Source organism: Alligator mississippiensis, chromosome 12 (genome assembly GCF_030867095.1).
Source record: "Alligator mississippiensis isolate rAllMis1 chromosome 12, rAllMis1, whole genome shotgun sequence".
Classification (NCBI taxonomy): Eukaryota; Metazoa; Chordata; order Crocodylia; family Alligatoridae; genus Alligator; species Alligator mississippiensis.
Genome location: NC_081835.1, coordinates 51,437,304 through 51,456,893, shown reverse-complemented (window position 1 = coordinate 51,456,893; position 19,590 = coordinate 51,437,304). Strand labels below are relative to the sequence as shown.

General features: G+C 45.9%; 2 protein-coding genes across 8 annotated transcripts in view; one reads left to right on the top strand and one right to left on the bottom strand.

Moving 5' to 3' along the window:
* Positions 1–19,590, bottom strand: part of LOC102572088 (ficolin-1) — a 40,868-nt gene that overhangs the window by 11,328 nt on the left and 9,950 nt on the right. For 3 of the 7 annotated variants that reach the window (XR_009455896.1, XR_009455893.1, XR_009455895.1), the window contains exons 2-3: positions 16,484–16,601; positions 16,042–16,171 (exon numbers count right to left, since the gene is read on the bottom strand). The gene's annotated coding sequence lies outside the window, so the exon portion shown is untranslated. Of the gene's footprint in view, positions 1–306; positions 429–16,041; positions 16,219–16,483; positions 16,602–19,590 lie in introns of those variants that run through there. The other 4 variants (XM_019475915.2, XM_019475914.2, XR_009455897.1 and 1 more) reach the window with 3 other exon arrangements.
* On the top strand, positions 5,461–19,006 carry LOC109286539 (ficolin-2). Its single transcript, XM_059715534.1, has 9 exons — positions 5,461–5,597; positions 5,824–5,925; positions 11,066–11,119; positions 11,755–11,790; positions 13,351–13,413; positions 15,919–16,046; positions 16,509–16,638; positions 17,724–17,858; positions 18,358–19,006. Exons 1-9 carry the CDS (start codon positions 5,528–5,530, stop codon positions 18,603–18,605), a joined length of 966 nt encoding a protein of 321 aa, XP_059571517.1. The 5' UTR covers positions 5,461–5,527; the 3' UTR covers positions 18,606–19,006.

Below are 19,590 nucleotides of genomic sequence, written 5' to 3'. Positions count from 1 at the left end.
GGCCCTAATATGGCTCTACAGCTTCATGTGCCATGCATGAAGGGCCCTCATTCTCTACACAAAAAATTACCAACAGCCCTTGAAAAAACAAGGTACTGGAGCATAGCAGAGGAGATCAAGAATTAACTATGTGCTTTGTTTCAATTATGCAAGCTACAAGGCTGAGTAAACAGCTTCTTGATTGAATTTCCATCTTATCTATTTGCAAAGTACAACCCCAATAGGAAGGAGCCCATTCCAGCTGGCAGGGCAGAAACTTGTTGCACTAGAACATAGTAGGTGAGATTCAATATGCTTAATTCTTACCAGCCTCTTCTAAATTCTCCATCCATCACATCACATGTTCATAGCAGTGAAGTTGTAGGAATAGATGGAGTCTGCTCTATTCAGGATTTGCTCTCCAGCTAACAGCTCTTTGTTCCTGAGGACTATCAAAATGCAAGTCAGTGCAAGACAGACAAAACCTTCATTTAGCTACAGTTATGGTTTCTTAAGCTGAGAAACAGAGAAGGTAGAGCTGAAAGACTGTTATTCCCAGAGAACCTCCCATATCTACAGGAAAGGCTTCTTTTTCTGGCACTGTGGCTCTGCTCATAAACAGCTGGAAGAGACTGTGATTGACTCATAGATTCATAAATTGTAAGGCCAGAACGGACCTTGGAGGATCATCAGGTCCAGCCCCGTGCACCAAGCAGGAAAGACAACTGGGGGTCAGGTGACCTCAGCAAGGTGACTTTCTAATCTCCTCTTGAAGATTTCCAGGGTAGGTGATTGCACCACCTCTGGAGGGAGCTTATTCCAGTCTGGACACCTTGATTGTGAAGAAGTTTTTCCTAATGTTGTGCCTGAAATGGTCTTCCAGGAGTTTGTGGCCATTACTCCTGGTTTTTCCTTCGGGTGCCCTGGTGAACAGTTGCTCACTGAGCCCTTGATGTACTCCCCTAGTGTAGCGGTAAGCTGCTACCACATCCCCTCTCAGCCTTCATTTCCTCAGGCTGAAGAGTCCCAGGTCCCTCAGCCTTTCCTTGTATGGATTGCCTTTTAAGACTCTGATCATACAGGTGGTTCTTTGGAGTCTCTCAAGCTTAACCACATCCTTGTTAAAGTGTGGTGCCCAGAACTAGATGCAGTACTCCAGCTGTGGTTTCATACCTTGTTGAAACAAAGGCCAGTGAGTAGGAGACAAGGGGGTCCAGGTACGTTCCAACTGTAGTGGTGACCAATGCTCCAGCGACTTCCATGGTAGGAAGACTGAGTGAGTATCAGACTTGACCAAAAGTAATATTTCCCTTTACTATCAAAACTCTCCTAGGTCTGATTTTTACCTGGGCACTGATCATTTACGTTCATGATAATTTATTATTATATTAATACATTCCAGAATTTAGATGGTAAAGAATTTTTGCCTCTTCTGCAGAGCTGTGTTGGGTCAGCTAATGCTATTACTCTAGAAATATGAGTCAGCTCATTTTGATCCACAAATAATTCACTCTTCCCTCAATATTATTTACACTTCCCTAAACACGACTTTCACTTCTCTTCACTGTTTCACACTTCCTTAAGCCAATGGCAGGTGGGCTGTGGGGGAGGGTACAGTACCTGAAACCTGACTGGGTGTCAAAGTTGGGCACATAAATACCTGATTTATGCACCTACACAGGATTTTGGCTGCTTGGGTCAAACTCTTAAAAGGCATTGGAGAGGTTGGCTTTTCAGAAATGCCCAAGTGCCCAAATCAATGGGAGGCATTTAGGCATCCTGGCACTTTGAAAATTGCACTCAGTGCCCAGCTGTATCTCCAGGCACCTAAATGCTTTTGAAAATCTGGCCCCTAAATCCTAATTCAAATATTAGGTTTCAGGTGCCAAACTTAAGTCACCAGCACCCCAGTCTGACTCTTGGCTCCTAGGCATTGCATTGCTTAGGAAGATCCTTTTTTTAATGCTGCAAAATTTGGACAAATTGATATTGTAAAATGAAGTCCATTCGCCCAGGGTGCATCAATGTTGTGTCCTGCTACATCTGCACTGGGGAATTTGCTTGACATTTGCCCTTGAGCATTGAAGTTTACCAATATCACAGAATGTGTGATGTATATAAAGAAGAAAGGTGGTTTAAATAAATCCAGAATGCTTGTACTGCAGGCTTCACCCCAATGGATGGAAGGCCTGCTCTTTCTGTGTACATGTACCTGTATCCATGATGGACAGTGTCTTTATAATGCAATCACTTAGCTGTTCCATCCTGAATTCCACATTACTAAAAAACACATAAAATCCATCTGAAAGGCAATGGGAGTTTGTAAACACCTTTCTGGCACCAGGTCTGTGAATAATAACCTCTTCCAGCATGCCATCAGCAACCTGGCCCCATCCTGGTGACTGGGTAGTCACTATTCAGTTCTGACTGGATACAATGACTAGATTTCACATGTTTCATGACCCCTGGCTTTGGGAACTGCCTGCTCCCAGTTTGGAGATTTCTCAGGTACTGTTTTCCGAAACTCTTTGTGGGCAGCAAAACCCGCCCAACACTCAGAAGCAGTACCATGACCTTCCAAAGTCCGCAAGGTCTTGGACTGAAGTTCCATAAACCGGTTTGACTGCAATCATTTAAGTCTCATACTACGTTCAGCCAGATTTATCTCAAACTGGTTTCAGCCAGTTTTGGAAATTGGTTTATGTGCACTGAACTTCTGGTGCAGTCACTGTTTTCAGCCAATTTTGAAGTTGGTTTATGTGCACTGCACTTCTGTTCTGTTACAGGTTTAAACCAGTTTCTGATCACTTAAACTGGTTTGTATGTAACTTCTGTCACTAGCCCAAGTGCCTAGACACATTCCCCATAGAATGCACTGTCTGTGGGAGCTCCTAAAAGCTGCAAACCATGGGCAACTGGTGCCTCCTGATACTGCTCTTAAAAACAATATAAGAAAATGGGTTTTCATTGATGAGGCATTTCCAAAATCTAAGGGCACTGATTTTCCACAGCATTTAAACTCTACTTGGAAGGAGCACAGAGGGCGAGCTGCTGGCTGAGGTGTCCTGGTTCACAGCCAGTCATCCTCAGGACAGATTACAAGTGTGCAACCCTAATCTATACCTCTGGACTGATTCCCCTCAAGCTCCTCACACCAGTGGGGCATGAGCTATAGCGAAGTTGTGCTCTTTGCAGCCAGAACTAAATGAACAAAACCTTTAACCTAGCTTTAGTGCTATGATTTCTTCACATGCCCCACCCCTCTAAATCAAGCTGCTTCTTTCTAGTTTTAAATATAAATGAGATACTGAAACATTGGCCACCACTTGAATAAGTATCTAAGCAAAATCACCCTGGAAGAGGAGTTAGATCTTGATATCCTTTTCAGGGAATTCCTTTGAAACCCAGCTGTGCAGTTCCACTTGTATAAGTGCTGTACCCAGAAAGTGCTCTGCAGTTAGACCTGCATACAGCATCCTTTTCCCATGCAATTTCTTAGAGTACAATCTAAATTTCGTCTTCCTGGGATCTCTCTGTTTAGGATGGAGCTGTAGGTTCAACACTCAACATTGGTGCTTCCTCCAGCTACTCATTTACATGTTGAGATTGCCCTTCCCCAGTAAACTTTTTCTTTTGCATTTGAAAGGAGAATCAGTCTCTTTTCAGGGTCATCCCAATGTCATTTGGATTGAATGTGTATCTTCTGTTCTTTTGGAGCTGTTACATTCTTAACAGCAGGTTCTTGTTTTCTTACCCTTTGGCTTTTCTACCCCTGTACACATTGACAGTTAGATAAAACCACTCCCCTGAATGACTGAACTCCCTTGGTGCATGCTCCTTTCTAACTGGAATGGCATGCACCACCGGCAGGCCTTGTCCTTACCACACAGCATCTGTGCAATGCCTTTCTAATGCAGTCTCTCCACCCTCATCACTGCAATTTGATTCCTGAGCTCTTGGTCATGACCAGCCCAGAACAGGTCTGGGCCCACATTAGATTTTTGCTCATATTTTTTCAAATTTCTTCAAACACTTTTTTTTGTGGGTTTTTTCCCCCTCCTTTCTGATTCTCATTAATTAACACGGTGCTAGACTTGCAGCTGTTACTGAAGCTGAGCCCTGCCCTTCCTGCAATGAAGAAGCAGAAATAACTTTACATTTGTAAAAAGCGTTTAGGGTCTGGTAATGCCAATATCATACAAAAACGAATAAGCTTATTTGTTTTTCCAGATGTTTCACCCTTTCCACATTTCAATTAATACAACTTCACTTCCCCTTTCAGGATTCATATTTTCTTATAAACTGACCTATTATTTCCCTGAAGCGAATCACTGTCACTTGTACGAAGGCCAATATTGGAGATCAAATCTTCAAACTGGGTGACTAAAGTTAGTCAACTAAATCCCTAAGTTAGCCACCTCAGTGGCATCGCCTGAAGAACCTTGACTGTAAGGGATCCCTGAAGAAAATACAGTTTTGTAGACAGATAAGATAACGGTCTTGCAGAGGCTTCCCCCTGCCAACAATACTGCAGGTTGAGAAAGCAGTAAAACCATCCAGTGGAAAGAGGAGGAGGACGACACGCCACAGGGACAATGTGGTGGAGCGGATTGGAACACAGCAAAAAGTGAAAGCAATGCGATGGCACAGGCCTGAGAAAAGAAAGGCAGGGACCAATAGTCTGAAGCATTCATTTAGGGTGCTTATACACGTGCTCTGGGAGGGAAGCATTTTAATTAGTTAAAGTGCTTCTGCTGCCATTTTTCAGTGTGAGGACGCTGATACACAAGACACTGGAGTGTGCTGGAGCATTGTAATTACCACAGTCCAGCAGACTCGATTAATTCAGTCTGCTCTGATGCTCTGTCATTACAGTGCATTGGAGCAGCCTCGCTGCACGTGTATAGGAGCCCTTAGGTTCCTCTGGCGGGCAACATCAATGCTAAAGGGGTCACTCAACCCAAAAAGGTTGGTAAGACATTGGTTCAGGCTTCAGTATTTCTAAGACTACCCTCTTTTGGGCTCTGACATCCTGGTAGAAGATAAAAAGGTGATTCTAAGTGATTTGTCATTTTCTGAAGCCAGCTGGATCTGTTCAGTGAGAGGAGAAGCTGTATGAAAGGTGGATGCCTTACACAACTGCCTTTTGGTTTTTGTGCCCAGTCTACTAGATTTGTGCCCTTCCTAGTGTGCCCAGTGTAACGTCAACTCTTCAGTTAAGCCCCTGGTGAGAGTCTCTGCTTTGAGAGAAGAATCACTGACCCTTTCTGCAGGAGTAAAGCCAGGGGTATTAGGGACTGTGGGTCTGATAACTAAATCAATCACAAGATCTTGTGAAGGAAATCAGTGGAGGAACTAACTCTGCAGACTCAGCAGAGTAGAGAGAAACAGCTGGAAGGTGGAGACTGGGTGAGACCTAAGAGCAGTGGGAAGGAGGTCAGGATTCATTTATTTATTTATTTGATCGTCCTATAAAAGGCTCTGCGGTGAAGAAAAACCAAAAAGGAGAACGGGAGTGGAGCTGCCATTGCAGAGACCAGCACCAGCCATGGGGAGGGCTGCACAGCAAACCCTCCTGGCTTTACTCTGCCTGATGGCAGCAGTTTGCACAGCCACAGGTGAGTCAAAATGAGGCACATAAAATGCTTTGGTGAAAAAATATTGGCCAGCTCCAATGACAGAAACCTAGAGGTGCTGGCAAAAACAGAAATATTCTCACTGGTGTAAATACAACAGAGCAAGCCTCGAGTGCAGACTCCCCACACCAGTATAAAATGGGCTGCCCCCTGTGAACAGGCTTCAATTTCCTAGGCTTATTTTTTACTGGAATTCTCTTTTTCTCAGAGAAGCGCTTGGCACGTCGTGACAGCCCCCAACATGAAGGAGATGTTGGACACCCTGGAAGACCAGGACTACCAGGACCACCAGGACCACCAGGACCACCAGGTACATTCTGCTTTGGGCGCTGTTGAATGGAGCAAACTGGACACACCCCAAAACCCTCATCATGTCGTGCAAAGTTGCTTTACACAACATTCCTGCTCTGTAATAATGGCCATTTCCCTCAGTCTGACTTGAGCAAAGCGACGGGTATTTAGCCATGCTAGTCTAAGTCAGGTAGAAAACAAAGTAGATTTGCACCTTGTAAAGTAATCAGATCAGAGATACATAAATTTTAATAAGCTATTGCTTACAAAAACTTATGCATCTCTAATTCAGTTAGTCTATAAGATCCAACTCTGCCCTGTCTTTTGTCTGCCCTGACAGTCTAGGTGGGGGTGTACAGGGCAGGATGGCTAAGTGGGATAAGTAACAGAACTGCACGTGCTATTGGATTTTATTGCAGAGGCTGTTTACAGAACGATACTGAATGCCAGGAGTGTTTCTGCAAATAGGTCCCTTGTAGTCACTGGAAGGACCAGCAGGCAGCACTGAGGTCACATCCCAACCCAGATGCAGGAACTCTGTTCTACTTGCACAGGCAATAGGGCTGTGCGAAGCTTCAGTGGTTGAATCTCCGAATCCAAATCAAATCAGAGGACCCTTTAAACTCTCCGAATCAAATTGGAACCCTCCAAATTGATTTGGAGAGATTTGGAAAGATCCAGAGATTGGACATAGACACAGATTTAAATGGTTTTTCAAACATACCTCTTGGTAGCAGGGGCTTGTGAATGCTTTGATGCTGGGGTGCATGGTGTCCCCCACAGGAGCATGGGGGGCTCCCCAGTGTGCTCAGCAGCAGATCCAGAAGTGGACCAGAAGCACTTCTGTTCCACTTCCGGATCCACCGGGGAGCACGCGGGGGGCCCCTCTGCACCCCCCAGCTCAGCAACTGGCGCCTCCTGGGTCTGGGAAGACACCTGGGGTCCCCCTGCAGCTGATCATCGAGCTGGGGAGGGTCCCCCAGCGTGATTCCAGGCAGACCCAGAAGTGGACCAGGAGTACTTCCAGTCTACTTCTGGGTTCACCGCTGAGCACATGGAGGCACCCCACCCCCCCGCCCCGTGGGACGCTCCATGCACCCCAGCATCACAGCGATCACAAGCCGCTCCGATAGGTCAAGTTATGTAGAAAAAACATTTAAAGCTGCGTCTATGCCTGAATCGCTGATTTTCCGAATCACCATTGAATCTTCAGATTTGGATTTGGCCGAATTGAATCAGGGACAGTAATCCAAATCAATGAATCAAATCACTGTCCCTGATTCGGGCTGAATCCAAACAGAATAGGAAGCTCTTCGCACACCCCTAATGGGCAAGTCCTCCCTACAGACATCACCTAGGGACAAACATTACACACAGACATAGGCAACATGTGGTGGGGCACACTCCCAGAGAGGGCACAGCGACACAGGGTGTAGAGAGCCCAGTGATGACACAGGGCCGAGCTAGACTGAGGCCTCATCAGAAAGGAAAGTGGTGAAATACCACTTGTGAGGCATGGGGTGTGGTAAAGGGAAGCTTTTGGAGCCATGCATCCAGCCCGTAAGGCTTAGGGTGTCCCGTGAGGCATCTACTCAGAGAGGGACCCAGCAAGGGGTCCAAGAACCCACAAGGTTCAGTGGGGGCCATCAGGACTGTGACCGAACAGAAACTCGTGAGCAGCTTCCTCTTTTATTAGTTATACCAACAAGATGTGGTAGGAAAGAAAAGAAGGCATCCACAGGGCAGAACTGGCACAGTCACAGTCATGTACCCCTAGGGGCATCATGGCCATCCCTGGGGACCCCATGCCATGACAGGCATGAGCCCAAGGTGGGCAGAGCTGAGGTGGCCTGCATGTAGCAGCACTGGGGCTTGGAAAGGGCCAGAGCCCTCCGACCCACCACTGCCTCTGCGGTCTGCAGCAGCTTTCCTCACACCACAGCATAGCCCCTGCCAGGAAGAGGCTTGCACTTGGGGAAACCATGACAGGGGCAGATGCTGGCCAGCACAGCCCCTTAGGCAGGGAGCGAGGTTATTCCCCCCTGTACTCCCAGGGCACCACAGTGGGGTCTGCCTGCCTCTACTGCCATCTTCACTGTCACTCACTCTGTACCTGGGGCAAGCTGCAGAATAAATTCCCTCTTCCAGATGCTGGAGGGAGGGGGATAGGAAGAGGCTTATTCTGCCACTTCCCCTGGATGCAGAGCAAGTGGCGGCAATGGTGGCTGGGGTGGGCAGATTCTGCTGTGGTGCCCCGGGGGCAGATGAGGGAATAACCTGCCCCACACCCAAGGGGCCCTGCTGGCTGGTGTCTGACCCCACCTTCTCCCAGACACTGGAGGGGCAAGGGGGGAGTGACCATGATGGGGGCAGCAGTCCTTCTCATGGTTTCCCCAAGTGCAAGCCTCTTCCAGTGGGGAAGGCTGCTGTGCACTGTGGTGGTGGTGGTTGTGTTGCAGGGGGCTCTGCCCCCCCCCAAACCCCGGGGCTACCACATGTAGTCCAGGGCAGCTCTGTCAGCACTAAAGCAGGGACCCCCCACCGAGAAGGAGTTTACGCTCCCCAACACTATGACAAGGGCTGCTGCCCCCATCAAGGGCCCTGCCCGCTTGCCACTGCAGTGGTGGGGCGTGAGCACGGCCAAATGCCAGCTGGCAGGGCCCTTTAGGTGGGAGGCAGAGACCAGAGTTATTCCCCCTCCCTCCAGCATCTGGCAGAGTGGGGTTATTCCACCACTTGCCCCAAGCAGGAAGTGAGTGGTGGCGGCTGCCAGACCGGGCTGTGGTCCCCTGGGGGCAGTGGGAGTAGAAGGGGGAATAACACTTCTCCCTGCTCCCTCTGGCTCAGGGGGCCGTGCTGAGAGGGGAGTGCTCGGCAGACCCAGCTCAAGTCCCTGCCGGTGGGACAGAGAGAGGAGAATTAAACCCCTCTCTGCCTAGTTCAGCCTGGGCTGGCCATGCCCTTCAGCATAGCTTCCCTGCAGCCAAGGACAGGGTCTAGCACCTTCTGGCTCCTGGCCTAAGTAACTGCAGGCATGTGTCCACATTTCCTCAGTCCACTAGGAATGTCTGTGCTGTTACAAATCAGTTCAACCTAGGCAGGTTAGACTAACCTGCAAAGATTGAATCAATTCAGATTCCAGCTTTTTTAATGTCTTTCCCTAGCCCTCAGGGTAGTGTAAAGAGTGAGCTTGGAGCCTAGGGACAGAAATTATACCTAAACTGGTATAAGTGATCAGAGAACAGTTCAAATCTGTAACGCAATGGAAGTCAAATGCATATAAACTGCTTTCAAAATGGCCAAATCTGGTTTAAGATAAGCCTGGATGGATGCAGTTTTAGGCTTAACTGATTTAGGTAAAATTTATTTATTGAACTCCTGTCCCAGATCTAAAGGAGCTAGCTCTAGTCCTGGCAGCAGTCTAGCTGTGGCAGCCGGGAGCTTCGCACAGCCTAACCTATCCTAAGAAAGTAGCTTAGTTGGCATTGCAGTCTGTGTGCTGCAGCTAGACTGCTTGCAGTATCCATGCCAGCCTGTTTAGGGGTAGCTGAGATGGGTCTATGCTCCGCTGCTGTCTGTAGTATAGGCATATCCTAAGTGACAAGTGTCATTAGAAGCAGCTCAGACATAGCACAGCTGCTATCCAAATCACATCCTTGCACCAATTCCTCCTCCACTGCCACCTCCACTTCCTCCTCTTCTGCCTTGGAGAGACCTGTCCCTGCTTCAGTTCCCATCCTTTCCTTCTGCACACTTCCCAGAGCTCCTCTACCCTTTGTGTTCCTCACATGCCAGCCTCACTCCTTTCTCACTCCCATTCTGTTGCTACCTCTGGAAAGCTCAGTCCTTTCAAAAATATCTCCAGTCATTTACAATTCTTCATCCTCCTTTCACCATTTCTGCAGACAAGCTGTGGTTGCCTTTCCTTCTTCCTCTCCCTTAATTCTGGCTCCTCTTCTGGAGACTGGGCAGAATATTAGAGTGCTCCAGAGCAATTCCAGGCCCTCTGCCCACCACTGCTCCCTCTCAACTTTCTCCTCCTTGCACCAGTGCTCCCTCTGTCCTTCTCTCCTGCTCCATCTCACCAGCCTCCTCCTTCCATTCACCCCCTGACTCCTCCTCACCTCACAGTCCTCACCCACATCCTCCCTCTCCATGTTAATAGCCTGACTGACTCCCTGCTTAGCTTCCTACCATTTCATCATGACCTTATTGCACCTGCAGCCCTTCCTATGGCTCCCCATCATCTGACATTTGAAAATTCATCTTTGCTTTGAGCAGAGGGGATAACAATCAGATTTTTAGATTTAGAAGCATTTTTTCTTTTTAAATTTAACACTTACCTTAAATATAAACTATTTTAACATTAAGCTTGCAATTAGCACAACTTACCCTGAAGTTTACATTTATTATAATCATTTAAATTAAATAAAAATACAAAATTAATCACTACAGGCTAATTAATGATGTGGGTTAACTTTCAAGAAAATTAAAACACTTATCTGGGATAAATAACTGGCTTAGCAACTGAAATGAGGTTTTAGCAACAGTAGCCCCTTCTGCATGTTACCATGAGAAGAATATTGGCTTCATTTCAGATTATTCAAATGGTTTAGGTCAATGACCAATTCATTTAAAGCTGAGGAATCCAAATGGGAGTTTTAAAAGCGGGAAACCTTGTTTTCCCCTCCCAAATCTATGAAAAAAGGAAGGTCTGAAATATGGGATCTGCTAGATCTGGAATCCTGGAGATGAATAGTGGCCAGATGTAATCACACCAACTGACAAACCCAGCACATTTAGGTTTACTTTAAAAATGAATTAAAAGCAGTTTTAAATATCATTTAGTGCCTTTTAAAAGGAGTTCCTATTTCCACGCAAGAGCAGACTGACAAAAAGCATGAATAAAATAGAAAAACTATCTTTGAGCAAATAAGCAATAAGCTACTCACCAATTTCTAGCATAATACAAAGATAAAAAAAGAAGCCAGAGCAGAGTCCATGAGTCACTGGCCATTTGTCTGACACAAGAGGCTTTAGAGCAGGGCTTTGGGAATCATTTGAAAAGTGCAGCTCCCCCCCCCTCCCCCTGGTTCTTGCTAAAGATACTTCCCTATGTTCACCTGCAGAAAATTAATCTGGAGCCATTGTTTTTCCAGGGCCCCCCGGACCACCAGGGTTCCACGGGATTCCAGGCCAGCCAGGACCACCAGGTAAACCAATCTATGATTACATCTCATTCTTTTGGGGCTGCAGAATTAAAGGACTCTCCAGGTTTCCACATGGCAGAAGAGGCACCAAGGTATAAGGGAAAGTGCTAGCAGGCACAGGAGAGCTTTGTTCAATCAGCACAGTAGGCAAATGGGAGAGCCTTGACAGCCTGGCCATCTCATCTTTCCTAATGTGGATGTACAACTGGGCATGGGCTCTTTTCACTTGCTGTAGTGTAAGTCCAACCTGAAACCAGTAAATGCTGCACTGGCTGGACTGCCCAGCTCCTCTCACTGCTGTGGATGGGAGTGAAAGGCCTGGTTTTGCACAAGGCAGCACCAACTCCAGAGGGCTTTGGTTTTTGGGGCAATGTAGTGAGTGAATGGGGGTGGCCAGCCACAGAGACAGAGGAGGACAGTTCCTGCAATCCCTGCGTGGGCAGAACAATGGCTCTGCTTCCCAGGCTCTGCAGGAGGCGAGCTGTGCTCTGGGGCGCCTGCTTGCACAGTGTCTCTGGGTAGTCTCCAGAGCAGGACTGTGACTATGAGGAACAGCTGACTCCACAGAGCCTGATTTTCCACTCCAGAATCAGGACCATAGTGTTTCCACTAATTCTTCCCATTTTTTTTTAAAACAGGACCTGCAGGACGGCCTGGTTTCCCAGGACCACCAGGTATGAGCCTAGGGATATTTCTAAATCCTATCTCTAATTCATTAACTTTGAGATTTCAGAGGAAAGGGCACTTCAGGTGAATCCTGCAACCCACAGCCAGAAAGTTGCAAACAGTAAGGAACACAACATTTCCCTTGCTAAAATGATTTAGCATCTAAACCAACCACAGCCTGAAATACAGACCACTACCTCCTGGTCCGTCGCTCTGGCTGTAGCACGCATTGAAGCAGAAGACACAGATTGTGGTATTACAGGGTGAAGCCTAGGACAGCTATGGAGATGCTGTTCACAAGCTTCTTGATCCGTTGTCGGTGAGAATGTCCGAGGTCTCTCTCAGATCGTCACTGGCTTGCACTAAGAACTTGGAAAACTCACATAAGTCCAAACCTTGATTTCAACCTAGTCTAAAAACAGGACCGATAACATTACCTATAGAGTGGCTGAAGTCGATTTTTCAGAGGAAAATACTGCCTTCAACAAAACTACTGTTTTGTTCAATAGAAAATTATTGAATAACATGACAATGTACTTCCTAATATACTTTGCTGTTCTACTTTGGCCTTCAAAAATTGATTTTGTTCCTAAATTTAAATTATTCCTTCCCTCCCAGCCCCCATCCTTTGTTTCAGGAAAGGATATACTACAATAATTTTTATCTATGCTGAATTTTCTGTTTTTTTAATTATTAACATCTCAAAAACTCCTCAACTTAAGATATGCCACAAGGTGGTAAAAGGAAGAATGGGAAATCTGTAACATTGAAACCTTTCCACATGTGAGGGATTTTTCCACTTTAATTTTTCAGAAATGACACAAAGGAAAAGGAAATGGAAAAATGGGACAACAAATGACCATCACGGCTCAAAAGGAACTTAAAAACAGAAAAGGAAGGGAAACTGGAAAATAAGAATTCAAACTTTTGTGCTTTTTTTAAATAAACAGGTTTCCCTTTCTGAATCCTTAGAAAAGAAAGCACTAGAAATTTCAAATATATTTCAGGAAATTGGGTTTCCAATTTTTGGTCAGTTCCAGCTAGTGATCTCACATGACAGGGTGCTGTCAGGCTCTGGTAGTGTTTGTAAATCCCTCTGAAGATGTAGAGAATTATGCAGGTGCTGTGCACTTCTCTTGTCTGCAATGACTGACTTCTCCCTGTAGATGGGCAGAATGGGCCCTCGACGGTTCTGTCGATCTTGGACTGAAAAGCTCAATTAAGCCAAGATGCCCAGGCTGAGGGAAAGCACTTGGTTGGCTCTCTTGCCTTTTTCTTTGAAAACTGAGTGATAACCACACTTACAAATCTAAGCTGTTGGTAAGACCTTGCCCTTAGCAACAGCTAAAGATCAAAATATCTGGCTGTGCATGTGTAGCTGGGAAGAAATCCTAAAGATTTAGCATAAGTCTGTTTAAGTGGAGAGCTGTAACAACAGGCATAAGACAAAGCTAACCCTCATTTGGGGTTGGGAGCAGTTTTAACACATTCCCCACCTTCTCAACTTACCGGTAAAATATTCCCAACCTGCACCTTACATTCTTATTCTGAATCTTTTGTGTCTGTAGGCATCCCGGGACCTCCAGGAGCACGGGGACCTCCAGGACCCCCAGGACCGCCAGGGGAGAAAGGTAAAATACCGAACGGCGCTTGTGTAATTCACACAACAACCAGCTCCATCGCTTACGTAAGGTAGAGACATTCGGGGAGGTGAGCAGAAGTTTAGATCACGTTCAAAACGGCCACCCAATCTAACTTAGATCCACCTAAGCACTGTAAGATCCACACCTTGGTGAACTAAGTGCAAACTGTATGCAAGTTCAGAACAGTAAAATTGGTCTAGAAATGGCTGACCCAATCTAAGTTAACCTTGCCTCTGAGGTGGTCTAACTTAGATGAGGTTCACCATTTCTTAGATCAATGTAAGTGTCTTGAACTTGTGTACATGTCTCAGAGCAGCCAAAGCCCAGCTGGGGGCCCCAGCCTCAGGGCTGCATTTTCCTACCTGCCCCGTGGCATGGGGCTATTTTTACCCCCTGGCCCTTCCCCCCATCCACAGATGGGCAACCCTCACAACAGACCAGTCAGACAGCAACCCGCCGCCCATTAAACCCCCCTCCCACAAGCTGCTCCCAGTAACAGTTGTGCCAGTGCTCGCCAGAGACGGGAACAAAGCAAGTCCCAGTGTGGGCTGGAGTGGGCAGGATGGAGGGGGGTGTTCATCTGGGGGTGGGGGTCAGTGGGCTCAAAATAACCCCTGGTCTCATGGGGTGGGGGGGGAGAGAGAACCCCATCCCTCACCTCTCCTGCAAGCCCCTCTAATCCCACCAAACCCTCCCAGATCCCAGCAATGCCCCCCATCCCCCCAATCCCTCTGCCCACTCCTGGAGACCCTGCCTCCCCCCACCAATCCCCCAACAGATAGTCCCCCCATCCTGACTTACCTAAGAGGAGGTGGCTATTTTTAAGTCAATCTAACCTCCACAAACATCTCTATGCACCCCTAGACTTTCACTCACTTAATATCCCTAAGAGTAATTGTCCACTGAAAAAATCGGCACAAGGGAGCCTCCCTAATGGTGAAAGTAGTTGTAGGGACACAGATCAGCTGTTTCTAGCATGGTGCTATGAAAAAGTTGGACACTATTTGCAACAAGGTTTACGCTGTGGTTAGTGCTGGCAGAACTGTACCAATGCTAGTTTCAGACATAACGATGGGGATGCAGGTAAGGTCCGAGTTGGAAGACTTGCCAGTGACATACCAATAAATGGGTACATCTCCTTCCACATGATGCTTGTATATGGTCCTTGAATGTTGGGTCCGGGGGTGGATCCAAGTGAAACCCCCACTCTCCTTGGCTCCTGATCTTCATTGTTACCAAGGCCACTTTACACTATCCTGGCAGCCAACAGGGGCCTTCACATGTGAGTAAAATTACACTTGCACTCACTCTACAGTTGCTTTATATTACGGGAGCACCGGAGCTAAAAGAAAAATGAAGTCCTAATGTGTCAATCTTGTATTTAAATTTTTTTTTCAGTGCACCTTTGAGAAGATGCTGCTTCCTTTTAGAGCTGCTCTTCCTTCTATAGAGCTGATACCCTGCTCTTTCTGTAATTTAATATTTACTGTTCCTGTAAAATATTTGGGATGTAGTAATTACAGCTGGAACTAAATCGCTACTTAGAACACAATTTTTTCCAGCTTTCAATCTTTTGAGTTTGTTTCCTGCACAGGTGGGAAGGAGCTGGATGACATTCTCTGTAAGGAATGTGAGCATGAGATGGATGTTCCCTTATCTTACTCCAAGGACCTTACTTCACAGGGCAGGGACCCATCAAAAGAATTTTGACAGAAACTGAACATGTTGCAGAAGCCCCGCAGATCTGGTGTAATTTGTGAGAGTGGGACTTGATTGTAAGATCTGTAACAGAGCTGCTGCTGTAGGAACTTGGCCAGATCTAGGTAGCCTTAAATCAGCACTGGTCAGCCCAGGTACTCACAGTCCACTACCTGAACAGCCACAGGTTAGCTCTGTCACAGCAGTTAGTTACCAAAACAGTGGGGCCCGTTTTATAAATTGACTCCTGCAGTTTGCAGTCACGGGCTGAGGAATTCACTTCCATTAACATTGCAAAATTTGTTTTGCCATCTTTTAGAACTTCTCTCTATGGATAAAATCTAGTTATGTTCATCCTGCTCAAATATGCTTTTTTATTTTGTCATTATAGAAATCCAGGCATAGGTCTCCAGACAGTAAGGTATCAAAATACCACACTTTTGACTCATTCAAACTCTTCATCTCTAGTATAGGCCACAGCAGCCCTTCTCAACCAGAGCGCTGTGGCCCCCTGGAATGCCTTAAGATCCTTTAAAGAATGCAACAGGTGCCTGACAGTGTGAGCCCTATTTGATATACAAACATGATTCACAAGATAAACCCAGAGATCCATAGGGTCGAAAACATTCTGACTTGTGGTCATTTCTGGTTTTTGCAACAAAAGAATTGCCCAATTATTCTTCTGTCGTCGAGGAAAGAAAAGAGTGAAAACTAAGAGGCAGGGTTTTCTGAGTTCAAGAGTCTAACAGTGTCAGGAACCAGCAGCCTAGATTCTTTCATTCTTCTTTTGCCCAGGTGTGAAGAATTGCAAGGAGCTGTTAGCCAGAGGGTACATGCTGAGTGGCTGGTACACCATCTACCCCCAGGAGAGCAAGGCCATGACTGTAATGTGTGACATGCATACAGATGGTGGTGGGTGGATTGTAAGTAAGAAAAGAATATGATAAAATGTATCGGACGCTCTCTTGCAAACAGGATCCACTGGGTCAAAGTGGGTCTTCTCTCTCAACCAGTGTTCTGTAAATTTCTAGATGGCAGTTCTGGCTCTCTGCAAAGGAAGTTAACCTTATTCAGTTTTCACTCCTGTTAAGAAAACTAGAATACAAATGCATCAGAAAAGAGTTTAAAAAAAACCCCAAACAGCCCAAAAGCCCCCTCAGGATTTTGCCCAGTTGACAGACTCACAGTATGGCAGTGGGAATTAAGAGTGTAGTTTGAAAGGAAGTTAAAATATGGGGTTTAGTGTATTCTGATTCCCACTAGCCTGCAGCTAAAGGGCAACTTTTGCTAGGAAAATTGACATCAGAGGGACGGAGCTGCTGTTTACACAGAAATATAATGAATGCAACCAGCTTCTCACCTGAGTCCATCTTGTTGTATTGCAGGTTTTCCAGAGACGGGTGGATGGTTCAGTGGATTTTTTTCGGGACTGGAATTCATACCAGAGAGGCTTTGGCAGCCGGCTGGCAGACTTCTGGCTGGGAAATGACAACATTCACCTGCTGACATCACTTGGTAAGAGTTCTCAACTTTTCTTTATCCTACTGTACCCTTCCCGTGTAACCTGGCTCAGAGGGATTTGTAGCCCTTCTAGTTGCAATAGCAAAGTGATCTTCATTTGCAGATCTCAAAGTGCTTTACACAGGTGGGCAAGACTCAATGCACATAATCAGAGGCACAGAGAAGTTTCTTAGCTTGCCCAATTTTATACAGCAGGCTTGGGATGGAGCTGGGGACAGAGCCCAGATTGGGCATACAATCCAGTGCCCACCGGACCCCTCCTTTTAAACCTTTTGTGCTGAAGAGGCTGCTCCATTCCCACTAGCTGTTCCTTACAGCACAATTTTTCCAAGTGCAGCGTGCGATCCACAGACCCATGCAACACTCAGGAAACCAGGCAAAAGTTGGCTCCCCATAAAGATTTGTACATTCATAACAAACATCCCAAACCCAAGTTTTCATAAAATCTGTATCTGCCCCACAGTAGCTAACACTGGGTGCATCTAGAAATTCATTAATGAGCAGTGTCTACTGCACATTACATTTAGTACTTGCAAAAGGAAGTACTACATAAATGCACAGTAGGCTGTTCTGCTACAAATTAGTAAGCCTTTTTCGTGATGCTTAATGAGCAGTAGACTCATACTATTGCACAGTAGCATAACAGCACGTTTGTTGCTGTGAGGCATAATGCGCAGCCAATTAGTCAACTGTGCATTAAGCATCTCATGTAGCTGGACCCAGTGAGATGTACAAGATCACTGTCTTTATGATCAGTCAGCACCAGACAAGAGCGCCAGACGCCCAGACCCGTATTCAGTTGCTGGTGTTGCCTTCACTCTCCAGGGGTGCCGATTCTGGGAGTCAAAAATAGTTAAAGCATCCACTACTACTAGCTCCGATTCCTTTTTGGGTTTCCCCTGCCAATGGAAAGTCAAGAGGGAGGCTGGAAACTCTGTCAATGAAAGCATCCCAGGCTGAACTCTTGAGGGTTAAGTGAATATTCCTTGTCTGGATGGGTAAGGGTCAGAAGAAACCCTAGAGTGAGCAAATGGGAATGGAAGTCACCAGCATTTTTACACTGCTCCTGTGCTCAACAGGAATCAATGAGCTGCGCATTGACCTCGAAGACTTTGAAAACAACAAGACTTTTGCTAAGTACGGATCATTCAGTATCTCCGGAGAGTCAGACAAGTACAAGCTGACTCTAGGGGACATGACTGCTGGTGATGCAGGTAGGTGGGGGACATGTGAGGGATAATACTGAGTGGTAGCAGAACAGGCACATCCAATGGAAAAAGATGCAGAACCAGTTCTATGGGTTCAAATGTTATGACCCAGACCCCTAGAATTCACACCAATAGGACCAGGAAACAGCTGTTTGTTTTTCCCTTGTATGTCTATTCCCAATCACAGTTAATTTTCATAGTTTAGAAGTTTAAGCACAGCCCCCACTATTTAGGAGACTGAACCTTTCAATTCTGGGCTCTCGCATACCCGCTATAAACCAGCTGGTGGAATTACTCCAATATGACACGTATGTAAACAAATACTGATACAAGCCCAGAATATGCAGGTCTTTGACCACTGCAATAAAATCATGTGAGGGTAGGGGATTTGTGTGCCTATTTATGCAACATCTAACTAATTCCTTTGGACTGAGCGGCCCAAAATTAAGGGTAATGACAATTTAACTTGCATTTAAACCCCGTCCCTGATCTTTGGTTATTACAGGGGATTCACTGACTTACCACAACAACATGATGTTTTCAAGCAAAGATCAGGACAATGATCTGGATCCAAGTAACTGTGCCAGCACCCTGCGCGGAGGCTGGTGGTTCAATAACTGTCTGAAGTCTAACCTGAATGGGGAATATCTGCATGGAGCCCACGATTGCCCTGATCGCGGCGTGATCTGGATCGAGGGCTGTGGGGACAAGTATTCCTACAAGGTCTCCGAAATGAAAATCAGGCCTGCTTAGTATACATCGCAGATGTATTCCTTGCTCTCCTCAGTGCCTTTTTGCAAGACGTGCAAGCTGCTTTTGAGGCTTTTGCTGAAATATACATGGTTTCTGCTGGGAGAACCTTGCTAGAGTCAGCTTTTACCTCACCTACAGATGCTAAAGCTCAAATGTCACCCTGAGTGACCTAGATCTCTCCTCATTATGATACAAAATAGGGATCAATGCCACCTTCACTATCCACTGCTTCTCTTCTTGCCCTTTCATGAACCTGCCATTGGTTCCAGAGGTATAAGGAAAATTAGGTGGTCATTAAGATGTAAGCTATACCATGCATATCAGCCATTTATTGCTTTTACTTTACGCACTACATCTTTTGTAACTACATGGAATGAATAAAGGCTTTGTTTGGAGGATGATGGCGCTCTCTGTCATTACAAACACATGCTATCACAGGCTCCCATACCATTCAAAGTCTAGTTGGACCTACTGAAATTAGTCATAGTCCATACCCCACATCCTGGCCTCCAAGATGTGGATGAAAAAAAATACTTCAGTAGAGGTGGGGTTGTAGTCCTGAGACATGTGGGCACAGCCAGGGTGCAGTTGGCCTGCTAACCATGACAACATTTTATATGACAATATATCTTCAAACAAGGAGGATATAACTTGGGACTCTAGAAAAAAAAAAGTAATGGGTCTGTTATTGCTGTTTCCTGAGATTTGGGTCATCATATTTGCTCTGCAGATCATTTTCAGTTCCTCTAATAATATTGGCTTACTATAACATAACTTAATGTTTCCTGAAGATACATGACACTTCCCTGCATCTGACCTTGTTTTGTTTTGACCTGTACTTCTCTAAACCTGAATAGCTCTTCATTTCAAGCCAATGGCAGTTGTTCACAGTTATTAGAAAGCACTGCTTTGAACTTAACATTAATGTATATACTTACATAAAAACTCCAGGTTCCCACTGTTATGCACCTAAACTTGAAACTCA

Bases quoted from the DNA above. Each gene is read 5' to 3' on its own strand.
- LOC109286539 (XM_059715534.1), top strand. From the start codon at position 5,528: ATGGGGAGGGCTGCACAGCAAACCCTCCTGGCTTTACTCTGCCTGATG. The intron at 16,639-17,723 runs GTAAGAGTTCTC...TGTGCTCAACAG, and splicing joins TCACCTGCTGACATCACTTG to GAATCAATGAGCTGCGCATT. The intron at 17,859-18,357 runs GTAGGTGGGGGA...TGGTTATTACAG, and splicing joins CATGACTGCTGGTGATGCAG to GGGATTCACTGACTTACCAC.